The following is a 19,866-nucleotide window of genomic DNA, read 5'->3' on the forward strand; positions in this document are numbered from 1 at the left end:
GCACCTATTTTCTATGTTTCTATGTTTAACAGACATGGCAGTACATATATATAGGAATGTTGCTATACTGATGAGTGTTTGTCGTTGCCAAAAGCTCAGTACTAAAACAATCACTGCCATTAATCTGGTGCAAGGTAAGTATTACAATCAATGGACTTCAGAGTAGAGAAATTATGCCTATAATTGGATTGAGTAATCTGTCATACCATCACTTAGCTGAACATTGACACTGAGATGTTGAGAGGAAACAATGAAACTATTTAAATGCAGATCCTCTGTGACTGTGCCAACATGTAACAAAGCTGCAATATCCAGACACAGCATTGTTAAGGATCGTACTGTGATTTATATTCATCATCAAAAACTGATGGCAGCCGAAAGGTATGAAGAGGATGCAATGGAATATTTACTTGGAGGAGGAATATTATTAATGTGGGAAGTACTGATAAGAGTGTGGTTTCCCCCTTCGATTCGAGGATTATCAGATCAAGTTTTACTCTATAACCTCAGCTGGAACAGCTTGTAAAATGAAATGACTTTTAATACATTTAATAAATCTGATTTGCTCTAAAGCTCAGTGCTGGCAGGACTGTCTTTTGGGATGCTACTGCCCTTTATCATCAGGTTACACTGCTCAATTAAAACGTATAGCTCCTGGGCTCTTTGGCAGAGTTAACATAGAAAACCATAGGTCTGATCTTGAAATGTGCCTCTGTGAGCATATAAAACTTTCAATCCTTTACATGTAAGTACTTAACCAAGAACTGATGCCCTTTGATTTCTGGGTCTCTTAATGCTTAGTACAGGAATGCTGAAACTGTTTAGAATGAAAAAGAATAGTCATCACTGCTGAAAAGTCATTCTGAAACTGATCACCATGGCTTTTGTATTTCTTGTAGTTTCAGAGGCCGCACGACTATTCACCAGCTTTTCGATTTGGGACGGTTCCAAATGGAAGCACAGAGAGAAATATTAGGAATAACTATCCAGATATGCATGCCTATATGTCCAAGTTCAACCAAAAAGGAGTGCTAGATGCCCTGGTTAGCCTGAAGACTGGGTAAGTATTAGATGACACCTATTCCTTTATCCAGCAACAAACTCAAGCAGTTTCTAGATATTGTTTATGTTTTTCCAACATGCTTTCTACTTGTAAGCAAATGCTCTTCAGTTTTGATTTATACATGGAATGTGCAAGGAAGCTATGTTAAACCTTTATACATCACTGGTTAATCCTCAGCTGGAGTAAAGTGTCTCATTCTGCCTACCACACTTTAGGAAGGATGCTAAGGCTTTGAAGAGGGTGGAGAGGAGATTTACGAGAATGATACCAGGGATGAGCGTCTTCAGTTATGTGACAAGACTAGAGAAGCTGGGATTGTTCGCCTTAGAGCAGTGAAGGTTAAGGGGAGATTTAATAGAAGTATTCAAAATCATGAAGTGGTTTGATCGAGTAAATAAGACTCTGATTCCACTGACAGGTGGGTCAGTAACCAGAGGACACAGATTTAAGATAATTGGCTAGAGAACCAGGGGTGGGTGGGGGACGGAGGTGAGGAGAAATCTTTTTATGCAGCAAGTTGTTCTGATCTGATGTGGTGGAAGCAGATTCAATAGTAACTTACAAAGTGGAATTCGATATATAGTTGAAAATGAAAAACCTGCTGGGCTATGGGGAAAGAGCAGGGGAGAGGGACTCCATAGACATCTCCTTCAAATAGCTGGCACAGGCACAATGGCACTAATGGTCTCATTCTGTGCTGTATCATCATATATGCAATGTTCACATTAAGTATATTCGTTCAAAAATAAATGGAGCTGGGTGACACTGGTGCTTCCACTCTTAGCTTGGGCTCTTCAGCTGGAAGCTGTCATGTGAATTTGAACAGTCTTCACCCATTTCCAGCAGATATGAGTCACATTGATGGAGTTGTGGGTTGCTTATCTGAAGTTGGGCCTAAAGCCCGTTGCTGCAAAAATAGATAAAACTTTACTGCATATGTATCTGTGTGACACCTCACCTAGGAATGCTTAATGCTGCTGATTTCAAAATAAACTTCTTCCAAAAGAGGATGAACACTTAAGAGAAATTCTTTCTGCTTAAAAAGATGCCAATTATTTGAAATTATCTACTGAGGCATGTGCTGTGGACACAAACAGCCATACCCTCCTCTGTAATTGTTGAGAGATTTATTGAGATGTGGAGCATGGTAGGTACCAACGACATGGGTAGAACAAAGAAAGAGGTTCTGCTGAGAGAATATGAGCAGCTAGGGGCTAAATTAAAAACAGAACCACAAAGGTAATAATCTCTGGATTACTACCTGAGTCATGAGCAAATTTGCATAGGGTAAATAAGATCAGAGTGTTAAACACGTGGCTCAAAGACTGGTGTGGGAGAAATGGGTTTTGCTTCATGGGGTACTGGCACCAGTACTGGGGTAAGAGGGAGCTTTTCCATTGGGACAGGCTTCACTTAAACCATGCAGGGACTATAGTGTCCTGGCGAATCTAATAACTACGGCTGTAGAGGGGGCTTTAAACTAAATAGTGGGGGGGCGGGCGGAGGGGAGAGGATTCAGGTGAGCAGAAATTTAAAAAGTCAAAGAGCAAGGAGAAGGCAATAGAGCAGAGTAGCACTGGGGGGGAATGATAACCAGAGTGTGACAGGAAAGGACAGAATGTATAAACACAAGAGTGCATCAAAAAGTGGAGTCAAAGCAGGGAAAAATGGTAAAAAAACAAAATTAAAAGCTCTTTATCTGAATGCATGCAGCATTCGTAACAAGATAGATGAGTTGATGGCACAAATAGATATAAATAGATATGATCTGATAGCCATTACAGAGACGTGGTTGCAAGGTGACCAAGGCTGGGAACTGAATATTCAGGGGTATTTGACAATTCGGAAGGATCATCATCATAGGCGGTCCCTTGAACGAGGATGACTTGCTTCCACAAGAGATCACAGATGTTTCAATGGAGGACCCGATGTTCCAGTCCTGAACTCCAATTGAGGGGGTGGAAGATGCCTGTGCGTGGATTTTTTTAACATGTGGTGACCGTTGCACATCAGCCGCCACACGGGCTCGACAGAGCTAGGCCTTTATCCAGTGGCAAGGGTTGAACCAGGATGAGGATAGACAGAAAGGAAAAGGAGGTGGGGTAGCTCAGTTAATAAAGGATGAGATCAGTGCAGTAGTGAGGAATGATGATATTAGCTCAGAAGATCAAGATGTAGAATCAGTTTGGGTGGAGATAAGAAATAATAAGGGGAAGAAGTCACTGGTAGGCATAGTCTATAGGCTCCCTAACAGTAGCTACACTAGGACAGAATATTAATCAAGAAATAATGGAGGCTTGTAAAACAGAAAAGGCAGTAATCATGGGCGATTTTAATCTTCATATTGATTGGACGAATCAAATTGGCGAAGGTAACCTTGAGAAAAAATTCATGGAGTGCATCCGGGATGGTTTCCTTGAACAGTACATTGTGGAACCAACCAGGGAGCAGTTATCTTATATCTGGTACTGTATAATGAGGCAGAATTAATAAATGATCGAGTAAATGATTCTCTAGGATTGAGTGACCATAACGTGGTTGAATTTCAAATTCAGTTGGAGGATGAGAAAGTTGGATCTCAAACCAATGTCCTGAGCTTAAATAAAGGAGACTACAAAGGTATGAAGGCAGAGTTGGCTAAAGTGGACTGGGAAAATAGATTAAAGTGTAAGACGGTTGATGAGCAGTGGCAGACATTTAAGGAGATATTTCATAACTCTCAACAAAAATATATTCCAGTGAGAAGGAAAGACTTTTAAGAGAAGGGAGAACCATCTGTGGCTAACTAAGGCAGTAAAGGATGGTATCAATTTGAAAACAATGGCATACAAAGTGGCCAAGATTAGTGGGAGGCCAGAGGATTGGGAAACATTTAAAAATCAGCAAAGGACAACTAAAAAAATAATAAAGAGAGGGAAGATAGATTATGAGAGTAAACTAGCAAGAAAGAGAAAAACAGAAAGTAAGAGCTTCTACAGGTATATAAAAAGGAAGAGAATTGCTAAAGTAAATGTTGGTCCCTTAGAGGATGAGACTGGGGAATTAATAATGGGGAAAAAGGAACTGGCAGAGACTTTGAACAAATAGTTTGAATTTTTCTTCATGGTAGAAGACACTAAAAACATCCCAATAATGGATAATCACGGGGCTATAGGGAGGGAGGAACTTAAAACAATCACTGTCATTAAAGAAAAAGTACTTGGTTAAATAATGGGACATTGGACTCAAATTTGGCCCCAACCGACTTTTGGCGCACTCACCCGAGGTGCGCTGACTTCCTAGGATAAAAACGGTGCCAAAAGTTGTCCTTGCATTCTGGCCGCTCTGTGGCCTCTCCCATGGTTTGGCACGGCGTGGCAATTCAATTAGGAGGCGGAGCTAGGGCCCTGCGCTCAAAAGAGTGCTGGCAGCTCAACGCATGCGCACTGGAGGTTTCGCGCATGTGCAGTAGCTCCTTTGCAGCGTGGGACCCGATGTCCCGCCCCTATCCCAGGCCGAGTGGCATTACGACGCGCGCCGGGCTGCTGCACGCCATAGAGAGAGTCCCGCACCTATCCCCGGCAGAGTGGCCTCCCGGGCCAAGGTAGGACTTGAGTTTTATTTTTTATTTTTTGATGGTTGTGCTTTGTTTAGTGAAGAGAGTTTTGATTGTGGGGGGTGCGGGGGTTGCGGGGAGGAGGAGAGTTTTGATGGTGGTGGGGGGGGGGAAGGGTTTTGATTGGGGGGGAGAGTGTTTTGATCGGCGGGGGGGAGGTTTGATGGGAGGGGGTTTTGATATGGCGGGGGAAGAGGAGAGTTTTGATCGGGCGGGGGTGGGGACAGTTTTTTGATGGGGGGGGGAGTTTTGATCGGGGGGGTGATAACTGTTTTGTTTGGATATTTTGAAAACATTTTGTAAATATGTTTTGTCTCTTTACTACTTTTATTTTTGTAGTTTAAGCTTCCATGAATGCTTCTGTTGTATAGTAAATTAACTTTGCGAAGTTTGTCGTATGTCCTGTATAGCTGTTTGATCCTATTCACATTCTTTAGTCAAGTCATTAAGTACCTACCTACCTGCGCTGATTTCTTAACTCACGGCAAGGGTTTTATGTGCGGCCACAAGTGGCCACATATGCTGGCCTAAGTTAGTTTGGAGCAACTATTAGCTGTCCAAACTGGCTTAACTGGCTAAAGCGGGTGTAGGTGGCTGGTAACACCCCCTTTTGAAAAAAAAACTAAGCTAAAAAAAATCCTAACTAACTCACTTACACTGGCGCAAATTGAATGTGCAGAATGGGGATTTTTAAGATACTCCAGAAAAATCAAGTTGCTCCAAAAAAAACTGAGCAACTCCTGGGCAAATTTGGGCCCTATAGGTGGACAAGTTCCCTGGACTTGATGGTTTGCATCCTAGGGTCTTAAAAGAAGTGACTGCAGAGATAATGGATGCATTGGTTGTAATCTACCAAAATTCCCTGGATTCTGGAGAGATACCAGTGGATTGAAAAACTGCAAATGTAACTCCCCTATTTAAAAAAGGAGGCAGACAGAAAGCAGGAAACTATAGACCAGTTAGCTTAACATCTGTTGTTGGGAAAATGCTGGAGTCCATTAGTAAGGGCATTTGGAAAAGCACAATACAGTCAAGCAGAGTCAGCATGGCTTTATGAAATAAGATTTCACGTGGAAAAATGCTACCAAGATTCAAATTTGCTGGAGTTCTTTGAGGATGTAATGAGCAGAGTGATAAAGGGGAACCAGTGGATGTGGTGTATTTGGGTTTCCAGAAGGCATTCGATAAGGTACCACATAAAAGATTACTGCACAAGATAAAAGCTCACTGGTTTGGGGGTTATATATTAGTTTGGATAGTGGATTGGCTAACTAACAGAAAACAGAGAGTCGGGATAAATGGGTCATTTTCCATTGGCAAACGGTAACTAGTGGGGTGCCATAGGGATCAGTGCTGGGTCCTCAACTATTTACAATCTATATTAACGACTTGGATGAAGGGACCGAGTGTAATGTAGCCAAGTTTGCTGATGATATAAAGATGGGTAGGAAAGCAAGTTGTGAGGAGGACACAAAAAATCTACAAAGGGATATAGACAGGTTAAGTGAGTGGGCAAACATTTGGCAGATGGAGTATAATGTGGGAAAGTGTGAGTTTATCCACTTTGGCAGGAAAAATAAAAAAGCAGCTTATCATTTAAAAGGCGAGAAATTACAAAGTGCTGCAGTACAGGAGGACCTGGGGGTTCTTGTGCATGAAACACAAAAAGTTAGCATGCAGGTACACCAAGTAATCAGGAAGACAAATGGAATGTTGGCCTTTATTGCAAAGGGGATGGAATATAAAAGCAGATAAGTCTTGCTACAATTATACAGGGTATTAGTGAGGCCACACCTAGAGTACTGCATACAGATTTGGTCTCCTTATTTATGGAGGGATATACTTGCATTGGAGTCAGTTCAGAGAAAGTTCACTAGGTTGATTCCTGAAATGAAGGGGTTGACTTATGAAGAAAGGTTGAGTAGGTTGATCCTATATGCATTGGAGTTTAGAAGAATGAGAGGTGATCTTACTGAAACATATGATATTGAGGGAGCTCGACAAGGTAGATGCAGAGAGGATGTTTCCCCCTGTGGGGGAACCTAGAACTAGGGGGCATAGTTTCAAAATAAGGGGTCGCCCATTTAAAACTCAGATGAGGAGGAATTTCTTCTCTCAGAGGATCATAAATCTTTGGAATTCTCTGCCCCAGAGAGCTGTGGAGGCTGGGTCATTGAATATATTTAAGGTGGAGCTAGACAGATTTTTGAGCGATAAGGGAGTCAAGGGTTATGGGGAACAGGCAGGGAAGTGGAGCTGAGCCCAAGATCAGATCAGCGTTGATCTTATTGAATGACGGAGCCGGCTCGAAGGGCCAAATGGCCTACTCCAGCTCCTATTTCTTATGTTCTTATTTTCTTGTGGTGTAGAATTGAGAAGTGCTTTTTAAAGTAAATAAATTTTAGTCCAGAGTCTGGTCCCATACCTCAGACAAACTAACTCAAATTGTCAGTTTGTCTGGGATGTGATGACTACTGCTTTCTGTAAAATTAATTTTATTGTTAATCAATATTGAAACAAAGCTTAAATTTGATGCCCATGCTGAGTATGGCTAAAATACCGAGAGCCCTCTTTTTATGCTGGAGTCCTGCTAAATGCTAATTACGTTGAAAGCATTTGGCCTTAATGCAATTTCCTCAGCCGGGGAATGGGTTAGGAAAAATAATTTGCAGACACAGACATGAAGGTATTGACTCATGCTGGACTGCAGCTCCACAGGCACCAGCAATCCCTTGGTTTCTCAACCATGTGTTAGCTAAGTGAGTGCAGGGCCGATTTTCATCCCCATTTTTGTTTGGCGGTAGTGCAAGGAAAATTGGAGAGCAAAACTCAGTGCCCCATCCCACTGGTGGCTGAGCTGCTGTTATTATTGGTTACGTGAGCGTGTTCTTATCCCCACTCAGTGTCCACGCAAGTTACTGGATCTTCGAAGGGGATTTCTGTTTGATTTCCCCCTCCTTCCTATTCCAGTCAGTGCAGGGAGACGGAAGCCGATTGTACCAACTCCACTGCTACTGCTGATTCAACACAGACTAGGGATCAAATCTGTGATGCTCCGGGGCTTTCTGGCCAATACCTCAGCACGTGGTGAATTAAACCAATGAACCGTTGGAGCAGCAGAGGTGAATGTTTAACAGGGAAGAAAGCTCTAGGGGTGTGTTCTGTGAATATTTAGATGCTTAGCCATAGATGTGCTCGTTTTGTTCATTTCTCCCCCGAATAAGTCAATGCGAATAATCATAATTTTAGCGCTCCTCTGTGAAGTCCTGTATCTCTTCCATTTCCTTGGTGAATCAGTTTATTGGCTTGGCTCCAGTGTCATTGGGCAAGAGCCCTTTCCTCACTGTGAATGCCAGCACATTTTATCTGGTTGCAAACAATCTTTCGTTCATTATTTTCCTTCAGGAAAACAACATGCATATTTTGTGAACTCATTGTGTAGCTTTGCCACACGAGAAAGTACAGGAGATTATGTTGACACGTTGGGCTTTATTCTGCCTCACATAATGGTGACATCTCCTGTTGAACAAGCCAGTGCTGCAGCCTTTACTGTTGTGCGGTCTTGGTGGCATTTTCCGCGTGAAAGCTTACCACCTAGGTTTGAAAACCGCTTAAGATAACTGGCAGTCCTGTCCGATGCTGTGTGCTGCATTGCAGCCCCAGAATGCAGCAAACTGTTGTGATACATAAATCTCAGTGACCACTACTGTTCATCATTCATCCGGATTTATTAAGAAGTTGCTGGTCATACATAGCACTCACTATTACGTTTACACTCTACGAATAGATGCATTTTCAATTTATTACTTTCATGCTGAAATTACTGATTAAAATTTGACTATGAGAAGAATTCCAATGTAATGGGGCCAGTTGGGTAAAGGGGAACATCCTCTGTTCTGTGCAGGTGCACTTTACAGAACAAAGCCATTATCTCATCTTCTTGGCCAGTATTCAAGAGTATTACATGATAAATTGTTAGCTAAGTGGTATAGACTGAAACCATTAATAACTGTAAGCATCAGCACACTCCAGCGAGACTCACACAGTGCTGTGAGGGATAGTCATCCCAACTGATTCTATAAAGAACCCTTGGGTTCGAAAATTACAGCATGATATTAGTCTAGCTGCACAGCTACTTGGAATATCTAATCTGTGAAAAGAATTTAAAGTGACCCTAGAGTATAAGCTGTCTCATAATTAAAGTTAAACTAATTTAGAACATCTATGAAAATCCTGTTGTAAACCTATCTTGAAAAGAATCAGTATTATCAGCTAATTTATGAATGGAATATTGATTGTAACCCTAAATAAAAACCGCAATCATTCAGCAAGTTTGTCCCATAGATCAGGGTGGTCCCAGGTTCCAGGTGCCAATTAGGCCGAATTTCAACTAGGGAAGTCCTGGGTTAGCGACCTTGGGTAAGTGACCCTGCTCCTGATTGCTGAAGGCCCACGTGTGGATGTCAGGTTAGGATAAAATCAGTCTCTGCTGCGATGTCCTCTCACGGTCAAATACTCACTGTCCAGATTCACACCAGAGTAATGGTCACTTGAGTAAGATTTGAGTGAGGTGCTGGGGTGTAACCTTTAAACAACGCCATAACAAGCAGTCAAAGTCTTCAGAAGCTGAGAGGAGAAAACTATCAAGAGAATTTAAAAAAACTATAAAAATAAATATCAAAATATTTAGTAGGGCTCATTCTGCAATTGGATTCTCCCAGCAGCTTCTGTAGGTTGTGAATTCATAGACTTGCACCCTGTGATTTTCCATCCATTAGTTTTAATGGAAGCCACAGGCTATGGGCACACAATTGCCCTACCTGCGCTCCATTGGAGTGCTTGATTGCCTAATCAGCCAAATAATACTACTTCCTCAAGGCTGTACCCACCATCATACCTGGAAAGATTTTAGCTCAAACCAAATAACATTGTTCCAACACCACTAATTTATCAAATACCGTTAACATATCTCCAAAAAGGCAGGACAGAGGCTTTTTTTGAAGTCTCACTGGTTTCTTTGCCAACATTTTCAATAGACATTAAGGGGCCGAAATTGACCCCCGCCCGAAACGGGGCGCACCTACCGATATAAATGATTTTTCTCCGCTCCAATCCATGGGGTGGAGGGTCGAGCGAAATTGAGGTCTTAAAAGTTGTTTTTTTCTCCGAGCGGTGTTTGGGGCAGCTGAGGGGCAAAAGTTGTTTGGGAGCGGGGCATAAGGCGGGCGGTCAGCATGGTGACGCTTATGACATCAGCGTCCCTCCCCTTCAGTTAAAGGGGATGGCCGCTGCAAGCTCTGCACAAAGTTTAGTTGAGCCCACTGCACCACCAGGGAGGGTTTCGGCCAGGCCAGCGGCCCAGTACCCGAGAGGGGGTGCTGGGCTGCCTGTTGACGGTCTGGCCGAACCCGTAGTCGCCATTGTTGGGTTGACTTCAGAATCGGCTGACTATTAAAATATAATAGCGGCTGCTGCAGTGCGCCCTCCCCTTTAAGGGTGGACGCGCCGCCCAGCCATGAGCAGTTTCCCGCCGGGGAAAGCTGATGGGGGTACCGATTGGCGGCTGATCTGCTCCCGCGCGGCAATTTCCCATGTAGGGTGGAAAGGGGGTCAATACCGGTCAGTAACGTGTGTGCAGGGTGGTAGTGTCAACCGCCACAAAAATAAAGGAGGGCAATTTCTCAAATGTTGGCACCTCCCGTCCGACTGAGAGGTAGGTGCTTACCGACCCGTTACCGCCTCTCTGAAAAAAGGGGCAATTTCAGCTCCTAAATCTTGGAAAGTGGCAGTAACTGATGGCAAGTAATTGTTCATTTTTTTAAATCCTCAAACAAATTATCACTGAACTTAGGGCCTGTCAAATTTGACAACATGTGCTTATAAAATTAATGAATATATATATATAATATTGATGAAGAAGTACCTCTGTCTTTTTATGTATATCTCTTTTTCTGCCTGTCTAAGATTTCTCTCACTCTTCTCTCTCTCTATTTCTGTCTGTCTCTTTGCAGGCCTTCTGTGTGTGTGTCTCTCTCTCTCTGATTTCCCTTTGTCTGTAAGTGTATATTTGTGTCTGTCTTTGTTCACATCCTACCCAACTCCTGCATTCTCCTCGGTTCAGATCTCCGTTTTAATTCCTGTCACTTTGCTGCTTCGCTGTCTCCCGTCTTTGCTGTCATGTCACAGTCACATGTTCTCTAATATCCCTATCATCCCCAATTACTAGCTTCCATCCATCCTCTCTCCAGTGTGTCTCTACTCTCCTCTGGCTTCTTCAAATTTATCTCCATGCTGCCGTTCCTTTACTTATTTTGCTTTTCCCCTGTCACCTGCCTCTCTAATCACTGACTCTAGCTGCTTCATTGCTGTTGCCTGCCTCTGCCCTTAATTTATGTCCCTTTTCTTAAATTAGTCGTCTGACCTCTCCTTGATAGTACCTTGATTTTTTTTTCTCAGCCTCTCCTTCGTCCTGTCTCCTGTGGCCGCATATTTCTTCCCTTGTTTTGCGCTGTCTAGTCCAATTTCTGAAGAAAGTGCTGTATAATTTCACCAAAACATCCCGAGTCTTTCACAAACCTCTATTTGAGGAATAGTAAAAAGAAAAAGAAAACACTGCCAGGCCTCCATTGTAAAGCTATGCTGTATATTAATTGAAAATTCATTTAGGAAGATTTCGAGGCATTGCAATAGTTAGCAACAGCCCGTTTCAAAGCCCCAGTAAATGAGTTGGACCTATTAGCTATAAAAGTAAATCAGCCCTATAGTAAAACACCTTATTTGCTTCAGCATATATTTTACATTCTTCAAAGTTAAATCCAACTGAACATAAAAAAAGCACAAGTGATGTCAGGATGATGAACACAGGAACAGGAGTAGGTTGTTGAGCCCCTCGAGCCTGTTCCACCATTCAATGAGATCATGGGTGATCTATACCTTAACTCCGCCTACCCGCCTTGGTCCGCAACCCTTGATACTCTTGCCTAACAAAAATCTATCAACCTCAGTTTTGAGAATTTCAATTGACCCCCGGCCTCAACAACTTTTTGGGGGAGAAAGTTCCAAATTTCCACTGCCCTTTGTGTGAAGAAGTGCTTCCAGACATCACCCCTAAACGGCCTAGCTCTAATTTTAAGGTTCCGTCCTTCGTTCTGGACTCCGGCTGATATCATTATCATTGATTTGAAAGGGGAAAAAATACCACAATTTTGAACAATTTTCACAATTCTGGAAGCAAAAAAAAATGAAATTAGTTGTTAAGTATTGAGAACAGTGAGAGACCCTTTTTTCCAGTAATCATTCATTCCTTTGGTAGCTGGCCTACATTGGAGGAAAAATTAATTAAAAGTAGGTTTGGCAATCCCATTAGCTGCAAGCCTGAATAAACTGACATCTAATTTATCAAACTCTGGTTCTTTGTAAGTGCTGAGGCCTTAAGTTCCTTTTAAATAGTAATAACATTAATGGATTAAAAGTTACAATTTTTTCAGACAATGCTTTGCACTGTTTTATACTGTGGAATGTTCCATTCCAGCTTGATGCAGCAGAATGGAGCCTACCAATCCATTTGAAAACTGCTCCTTGCCGTGGGCCTTGCATTTTAAATTCACAGACTTCTACGAAATGTTTTGAAATACTTTAAAATATATATAGTCCGGGGATATTGAGTGACCACTGTTTACTTGTGCATGATGGAGTGCTAATTGCAGCAACCACACAACAGCAACAATTCCCAATTATATCGCACCGTTATCATTGTAAAATGTCCCAAGGCGCTTCACAGGAGCATTATCAGGACACAATTTGACATTAAGCCACAAAAAGAGATATTCGGACAAATGAGGAGTAGTTTTTAAGGAGGAGAGAGAGGCAGAGAGGTTTAGGAATGCACAGTAGTATTCTCCACTCAGTAACCTCCTGACCTCAATTGAGTCAGTTGGGGAAATGTTCCAGGTGAAAGTGAAGGGGTGAAAATCTGAGGAAGAGTCTCCAGAGGGGAAGACCACTATTGCGCATTTCCCTTGGCTGACTGTGGAAGAGTATTGGTGGAAGATGTCTGCTCTCTCAGCGGAAACGCAAGAAAGCATAATCGGGGAATAAAATGTCTTGTGAAGTAGTTAGAAGCATCTTCACACTTGTGGACGAATCTCACATTTGTCTAAAATGTTTCTCTTCCCATCTGGAATATGAGGGCATTTGCACAGATTATGATTTTTTTTATCTCCAGACTTTTCTGATCACTTTGCAATGGAATGGAGGCAGGGGAGCCATTCTGCCATCTTTCTATATTTGGGTTGGCATATTCAAATGAAATATTAAAAACGTTGACAGCTCCAGGAGATACCAGTCCGTGTACTGCTTTCCCTCCCCCTCCAAATGCCAGGCTGACAGCTGGGCAGGACTAGTAATTCCTAATGTAAAAATTATAATTAGACTGACATCAGAAGATCTGTGGGGGTCAGGGTGCAGGGAGATGAGTGGTTGCAGAGGATGCACTACCACCAACCCGGCAGGTTCCTGCTAGATCGTAAAATCCAGACCAATAATACACTGTCAATTATTCCTTCTACCATTGGGATGAATAAGCATGCCATATATCTTGGTGCTTTCAAATGTAATTGTAAAGTCCTTACACAATACAAATCCTTACAAATCCACACGAGGCACATTCTATGGACAAGGTCACTACATGACCTGAACCTTTATTCACAGGACCAAGAAGTCATGACCCTGTGTGGGACCTCCCTTTATATACCTGGATGACCAGGTGAGGAGTGTCTCCCACAAGTTCACCCCCTGTGGTCAAGATGTGCATTTCTTACATATATACAATATTGCAGTGTTGTTACATAAAGGTTACATACATGACATCACCTCCCCCTCAGCATCTTATTGGGATCATAGGTTAAGACTCTCGGGTGGTCTGCGCTCTCTCGTGGAGCGCTGCAGTTGGGGCTCTGGTTGTTGAGCCTTGGTATGCGTGTCTGTCACCTGAGGTGATTCCAGCCTGCCCGGGCTGACCGCAGGGACTGTGCATGCTGCTGAATGTTCTTGTTGCTCGTTCACTGGCGATGGTGTGAATACCATCTCATGATCTTCCTCAGGTTCCTCAGTGTCCATGCTGAACCTTTTTTTTGCTTGGTCCAGATGCTTGCGGCATATCTGCCCATTGTTAAGTTTAACCACTATGACCCCATTCCCCTCTTTGTCTATTACAGTACCCTCAAGCCATTTGGGCCCCAAAGTGTGATTGAGAACAAATGCAGGGTCATCAATTTCTATACATCTCCCCCTTCAATTTCGGTCATGGTACTCGTTTTCATCTGGCGCTTGCCCTCAACAATGTCGGACAGGACTGGATGAATGAGGGACAGCCGAGTTTTGAGTGTTCGTTTCATGAGTAGCTCCGCGGGCGGGATCCCCGTGAGCGAGTGCGGTCAGACTTATAGGCCAGCAGGAGGCGCAATAGGCGGCATTGAAGGGAGGGTCCTTGAATCCGGAGCATGCCTTGTTTTATGATTTGGACCGCACGTTCCACCTGGCCATTGGAGGCCGGCATAAACGATGCTGTCTTGACATGGTTAATGCCATTACCCGACATGAACTCCCGGAATTCGTAGCTTGTGAAACATGGGCCGTTATCGCGAACAAGTATATCTGGCAAGCCGTGGGTCACAAAGACCGCGCACAGACTCTCCACGGTGGTGGATGTCGTGCACAAATTCAAAATGATGCACTCGACCCATTTCGAGTACACATCAACCACAATGAGAAACAATTTTCCCATGAACGGGCCCGCATAGTCTATGTGAATACGTGACCATGGCCTGGTGGGCCAGGGCCACGGACTGAGCAGGGCCTCCCTGGGGGCATTACCTAGCTGGGCACACGTCGAGCACCTGCGAACACAGTGTTCCAAGTCTGAATCAATTCCCGGCCACCACACATGTGACCGGGCAATGGCCTTCATCAGCACGATGCCTGGGTGCTCGCTGTGGAGTTCCCTGATGAATGCTTCCCTGCCCCTCTGGGGCATGACTACCCGGCTGCCCCATAGTAGGCAGTCGGCTTGGATGGAGAGCTCATCCATCCGTTTGTGAAACGGCCTGACCTCCTCAGGGCATGCTCCATGTGCAGGCGCCCAATCCCCAGTCAGGACACATTTCTTAATCAAGGATAGGAGGGGATCTCTGTTGGTCCAGATTTTGATCTGGCGGGCTGTGATGGGGGAGCCTGCGCTGTCAAAGGCATTGACAGCCATGACCATCTCAGCACTTTGCTCCGCTGCCCCCTCGGTGGTGGCCAGTGGAAGCCTGCTGAGCGCGTCAGCGCAGTTTTCGGTGCCGGGCCAGTGCCGTATGATGTAGTCATACGCAGCGAGCGTGAGAGCCCATTGCTGTATGCGAGCTGACGCATTGGCATTGACAGCCTTGCTGTCTGACAGCAGGGATATTAACGGCTTGTGGTCCATTTCTAATTCGAACCTCCTGCCAAAAGGGTACTGATGCATCTTTTTCACCCCATAGACACGTGCGAGTGCCTCCTTCTCAACCATCCCATATCCCCGTTCAGCTTGAGAGAGCAACCTGGAGGCATAAGCCACAGGTTGTAGTTGGCCCTCAGCGTTACCCTGCTGCAACACGCACCCAACCCTATAGGACGATGCATCACATGTCAGAACCAATGTCTTACAGGGGTCGTACAGGGTCAACAACTTATTTGAACAAAGTAGGTTCCGCGCCCGATTGAAAGCCCATTCCTGACAGTCCCCCAAAGACCAATCACAACCCTTACGCAGGAGCACGTGTAGCGGCTCCAACAATGTGCTTAAGTTTGGCAGAAAGTTCCCGAAATAGTTCAAGAATCCCAGAAATGAACGCAACTCCGATGTGTTGCAGGGCCTGGGCGCTCGTCGAATCGCCTCCGTTTTGGATTCGGTGGGCCGAATCCCGTCTGCAGCAAACCTCCTGCCCAGAAACTCGACCTTGGTAGCCAAAAACACACACTTAGACTTCTTGAGTCACAGGCCCACCCGGTCCAGTCGGCGTAGCACCTCCTCCGGGTTGTGGTGGTGTTCCTCGGTGTCACGACCAGTGATAAGGATGTCATCCTGAAATACGACTGTTCCAGGAATAGATTTGAGCAGGCTTTCCATGTTTCTTTGAAAAATCACAGCCGCTAATCAAATGCCAAACGGACACCTGTTGTAAACGAACAGTCCCTTGTGTGTGGTGATGGTGGTCAGTAGTTTAGATTCGTCAGCCAGTTCTTGGGTCATGTAGGCTGAAGTGAGGTCCAACTTGGTGAACAGCTTGCCAGCGTGGGAAAAGGTCCTCCACTCTCGGGAGCGAGTATTGGTCTTGTAGGAACACCCGGTTGATAGTGGCCTTGTAGTCGCCACAAATCCTGACCGAGCCATCCGCTTTTAGGACGCGAATGATGGGGCTCGCCCAGTCGCTGAATTCAATGGGCAAGATGATGCCCTTTCTCAGCAACCGGTCCAACTCGCTCTCAATTTTCTCCGGCATCACATACGGCACAGCTCTGGCTTTGTCGTGCACTGGTCTGGCATCTGGGGTGATGCGTATCACTACTTTGGTACCTTTGAACGTCCCAACGCCAGGTTGAAATAGTGACTCAAATTGCTGTAGGACCTGTGAGCATGAACTTTGCTCCACAGATGACATGGTGTACACATCCCCCCATTTCCAGTTCATCTCAGCTAACCAGCTCCTCCCCAACAGTGCGGGACCATTGCCCAGGACAATCCAGAGCGGCAGCCGGTTCACCGATCCATTGTGTGTAACCGCCAACATTGCACTGCCTAGCACTGGAATGATTTCTTTGGTGTACGTCCGTAATTGCGTCTCAATGCGTTCTAGATTGGGTCTGCTGGCTTTGAGTGGCCACAGCTTTTCGAATTGTTGAACACTCATGAGTGACTGGCTAGCCCCCGTGTCCAGCTCCATGCGTACAGGGATGCCGTTTAATAGGAATTTCATCATCATAGGTGGCGTTTTGGTATATGAGCTGTGAATGTTTGCCACATGAACCCGCTGAACTTCAGCGTCCATTGATTTGCCCTAAGCATCATCCTGCCTCGCAGACCCCTCATCTGGTTCATCCGCCTCGTATATTAGCCTGGTTACAAGCTTTCTGCACATTCTGGCTAAATGGCCACTGAGGTTACAATTTCTGCAGACGAACTGTTGAAACCAGCAAGTCCTGGCAGCATGTCTGCCCCCACGCCTCCAGCATGAACTGAGATTCCCATTGTTGTGAACAAAGGAGCTATTACAAGACATTCCTCGCTGATTGTCCCTTTGACTGCTCTTGAGCACCCTGTTAGTGGGTGTCAATGAACCCATCCCGGACCGCATTGTCACTGGGGAGGCGTAAATGTCCGTTAAGCCTGCCATTGTCTCTGTTGGAGACTTACCCCAGGCAGCAATAGACCCAAGAGTATGGTGAACTGCCCTTGCCTGCCTGCAGGGCTCTGTGTTGCATTTATGATATTGAGTCCCTGATCCATCGCCACGTTGGAGGCAGAATTGCGCACGTATATTATCTTGGTTTCCTCCTCCCCTGCCATAAAAGTCTGAGCTATCAACGCCGCCGCTTCCAATGTCAAGTCCTTGGTCTCAATTAGCTTTCTGAAAATCCCAACATGACCGCTGCCCTCAATAAAGAAATCCCTTAGCATCTCCCCCCTGCAGGCATCTGTGAACTTAGAGGCTGGCCAAGCGCCGGAGGTCTGCAACGAAATCCGATATGCTCTGTCCTTCCCAACGTCAGTGGGTATAGAATCTGTGTCGGGCCATGTGTACACTGCTCGCCGGTTTGCGGTGCTCACCGATTAGTTTGCTGAGCTCTTCAAAGGTTTTGTCCGCCGGCTTCTCGGGTGCTAGCAGGTCTTTCATGAGCGCGTAAGTCTTAGGTCCTCAGCTGGTCAGCAGATGAGCCCCTCGCTTGTCAGCCGCTGCGTCTCCCAGCCAGCCATTCATGACAAAACTCTGCTGGAGCCTCTCAATGAAATCGTCCCAGTCCTCACCAACACAGTACCGTTCATCTGTGCTGCCGATGGCCATTCTCGTGGGTCGTAGATTCCCGTTTCTCGTCGCCAATGTAAAGTCCTTACACAATACCACAAATCCACACGAGGCACATTCTATGGACAAGGTCACTCCATGACCTGAACCTTTATTCATTGGACCAAGAAGTCATGACCCTGCGTGGGACCTCCCTTTATATACCTGGATGACCAGGTGAGGAGTGTCTCCCACAAGTTCACCCCCCGTGGTCAAGGTGTGCATTTCTTACGTATATACAGTATTGCAGTGTTGTTGCATAAAGGTTACATACATGACAGTAATCATTGTCCTTTCTTCTTTTTCCAATACCCTTTTCATTGTGAATAATGTTACAAAAGATATCTGTGCAGTTTGCTTTATACCTGAAGTGTTTCAATTTTGGCTTTTTGTGGTGTGTAATGCTTTTAAACCTCTAGATTGCCTGAGCTATTCCCTGATGATCAATGAAAGGTTATGTGCATTCTACTGAAAATATCTCAAAACACCAGCTGTACTCTGACTGCACTGGCTTCAGGAGTAAAAGTAATACAACTGGCATTGACTTTTTTATGCAACAATGGTAAACGTTGTCCTGAAGGTTACTAAAAGTTTCATAACAAACTCCTAATGATCTTTGAACAATAAACGGCACCAGTTTACATTGGTATCCCTGAATCACAGTTAAATTTTATTACGTATTTATATTTATTGAATCATATAGAATGAGTTGACTAATTTTACTTAGGAAGGCAGATTCAAATTGTGCCGTAAGATGGATGAAGAACAAATTGATATTTTTTTATGCCTGAAAACTATAAAGTCTAACTGGAAATTCCCAATTTAAAGTAATTGACATTAAAGTTGATTGCCTGCCTGTCTGGCCAATAATATCAATATCTGGAAAGACATGGGAACATAACCTTTTCAAATGGTTTGTTCCACTCAGCGCATATAGTCCATTTGTAAAGTGGTTCAGTGGTTCCCTTGGTCTGGTTACATTCTTGTGGTGTATGGATGTTTCAGAGGCTATAGGTCTTTTATTTCTGATGTATTTTTATGAAACACTTCCCCACATCTCACTCCATCAAAAGTCCTAATTTAAAAGAAAAATAATTCTCCTGTTCTTTGTTTTAAACTGAAATTTCTATCTAGAAGTGAGAAATCTGGTCACATGATACAGTTCCGACCAGTCAAAAGCAGGCCATCAAAAAAAAAAGCACCACACGGGTGTTATCACTGTTATTGTATAAGAAGAGGTGTCAAGCAGATGTGCCATTGATATAAATATGGCAAATAGCGCAACCCCCTCCCGCAAATGAGCAAGTAATATCAAATGGAATAGAACAGAATAAATTACAGAAATAACATTACAGAAGGAAGCTATTTGACCCTTCACATCCCTGCCAGTGATAGCCATGAAACTTGGAGTTATCTATTCTAATCCCGGTTCCCCAGTCTTTTTCCCAGTAGCCTTATGGACATACCAACACAAAAGGTGCTGAGGAATGAGGGGATATCAGTAAAGAGGACTGTATAGGCAAAGGATTACATAGGATATACGGCACAGAAACAGGCCGTTCGGTCCAACCAGTGCTTGCCGGTAAAGCTCGTGGGACTTGTCCGGGAGACAAGGGAATAACAGAAACGAAATAGAATGGATCACATTGAGAATGACTTTGCGGGTCCTGAGACTCCTGCTTCGCAAAACAAAGTCGGAGAATGTTTGTATATCTCTGAAACTAATGATTCACTAAATTAACAACCCACTAATGAAATCAAGAGGAATGCCAGGATGAAAATTTGCAATTTCTGAGAATTTGATTTATTGGTGATCTATCAATTACTGAGGAAAAGATACTCTCCCGAAACTTAGTAACAGAGGAATCTTACCGCCATAGTGCCGTATAAAAGAAAAAAACACATTAGTGACTACGGGCCCAAGTTTCGAGTGGAGTTGCTCCTATTTTTTTAGAGCAACTAGTTTAGTTTGGAGTATCTTAGAAATCGCAATTCTCGGCACTTAGTTTGCTCCAGTTCTAGTGAGTTACTTTCGTTTTAGTTCAGTTTTTTTTTCAAAAGGGGGTGCTACCAGCACTTACACCTGTTTTGCAAGTTTAGACACTGAAAAGTTACTCCAAACT

The 19,866-nt window shown here is 44.2% G+C and overlaps 1 protein-coding gene across 1 annotated transcript in view; it reads left to right on the forward strand.

Moving 5' to 3' along the window:
- Positions 1 to 19,866, forward strand: part of grin2aa (glutamate receptor, ionotropic, N-methyl D-aspartate 2A, a) — a 307,471-nt gene that overhangs the window by 242,590 nt on the left and 45,015 nt on the right. Inside the window, exon 10 of the mRNA XM_070856760.1 lies at positions 900 to 1,060. Coding sequence (XP_070712861.1) covers positions 900 to 1,060 — 161 coding nt within the window. The remainder of the gene's footprint in view (positions 1 to 899; positions 1,061 to 19,866) is intronic.

This window comes from Pristiophorus japonicus, chromosome 15 (assembly GCF_044704955.1).
Source record: "Pristiophorus japonicus isolate sPriJap1 chromosome 15, sPriJap1.hap1, whole genome shotgun sequence".
NCBI classification, from domain to species: Eukaryota; Metazoa; Chordata; class Chondrichthyes; family Pristiophoridae; genus Pristiophorus; species Pristiophorus japonicus.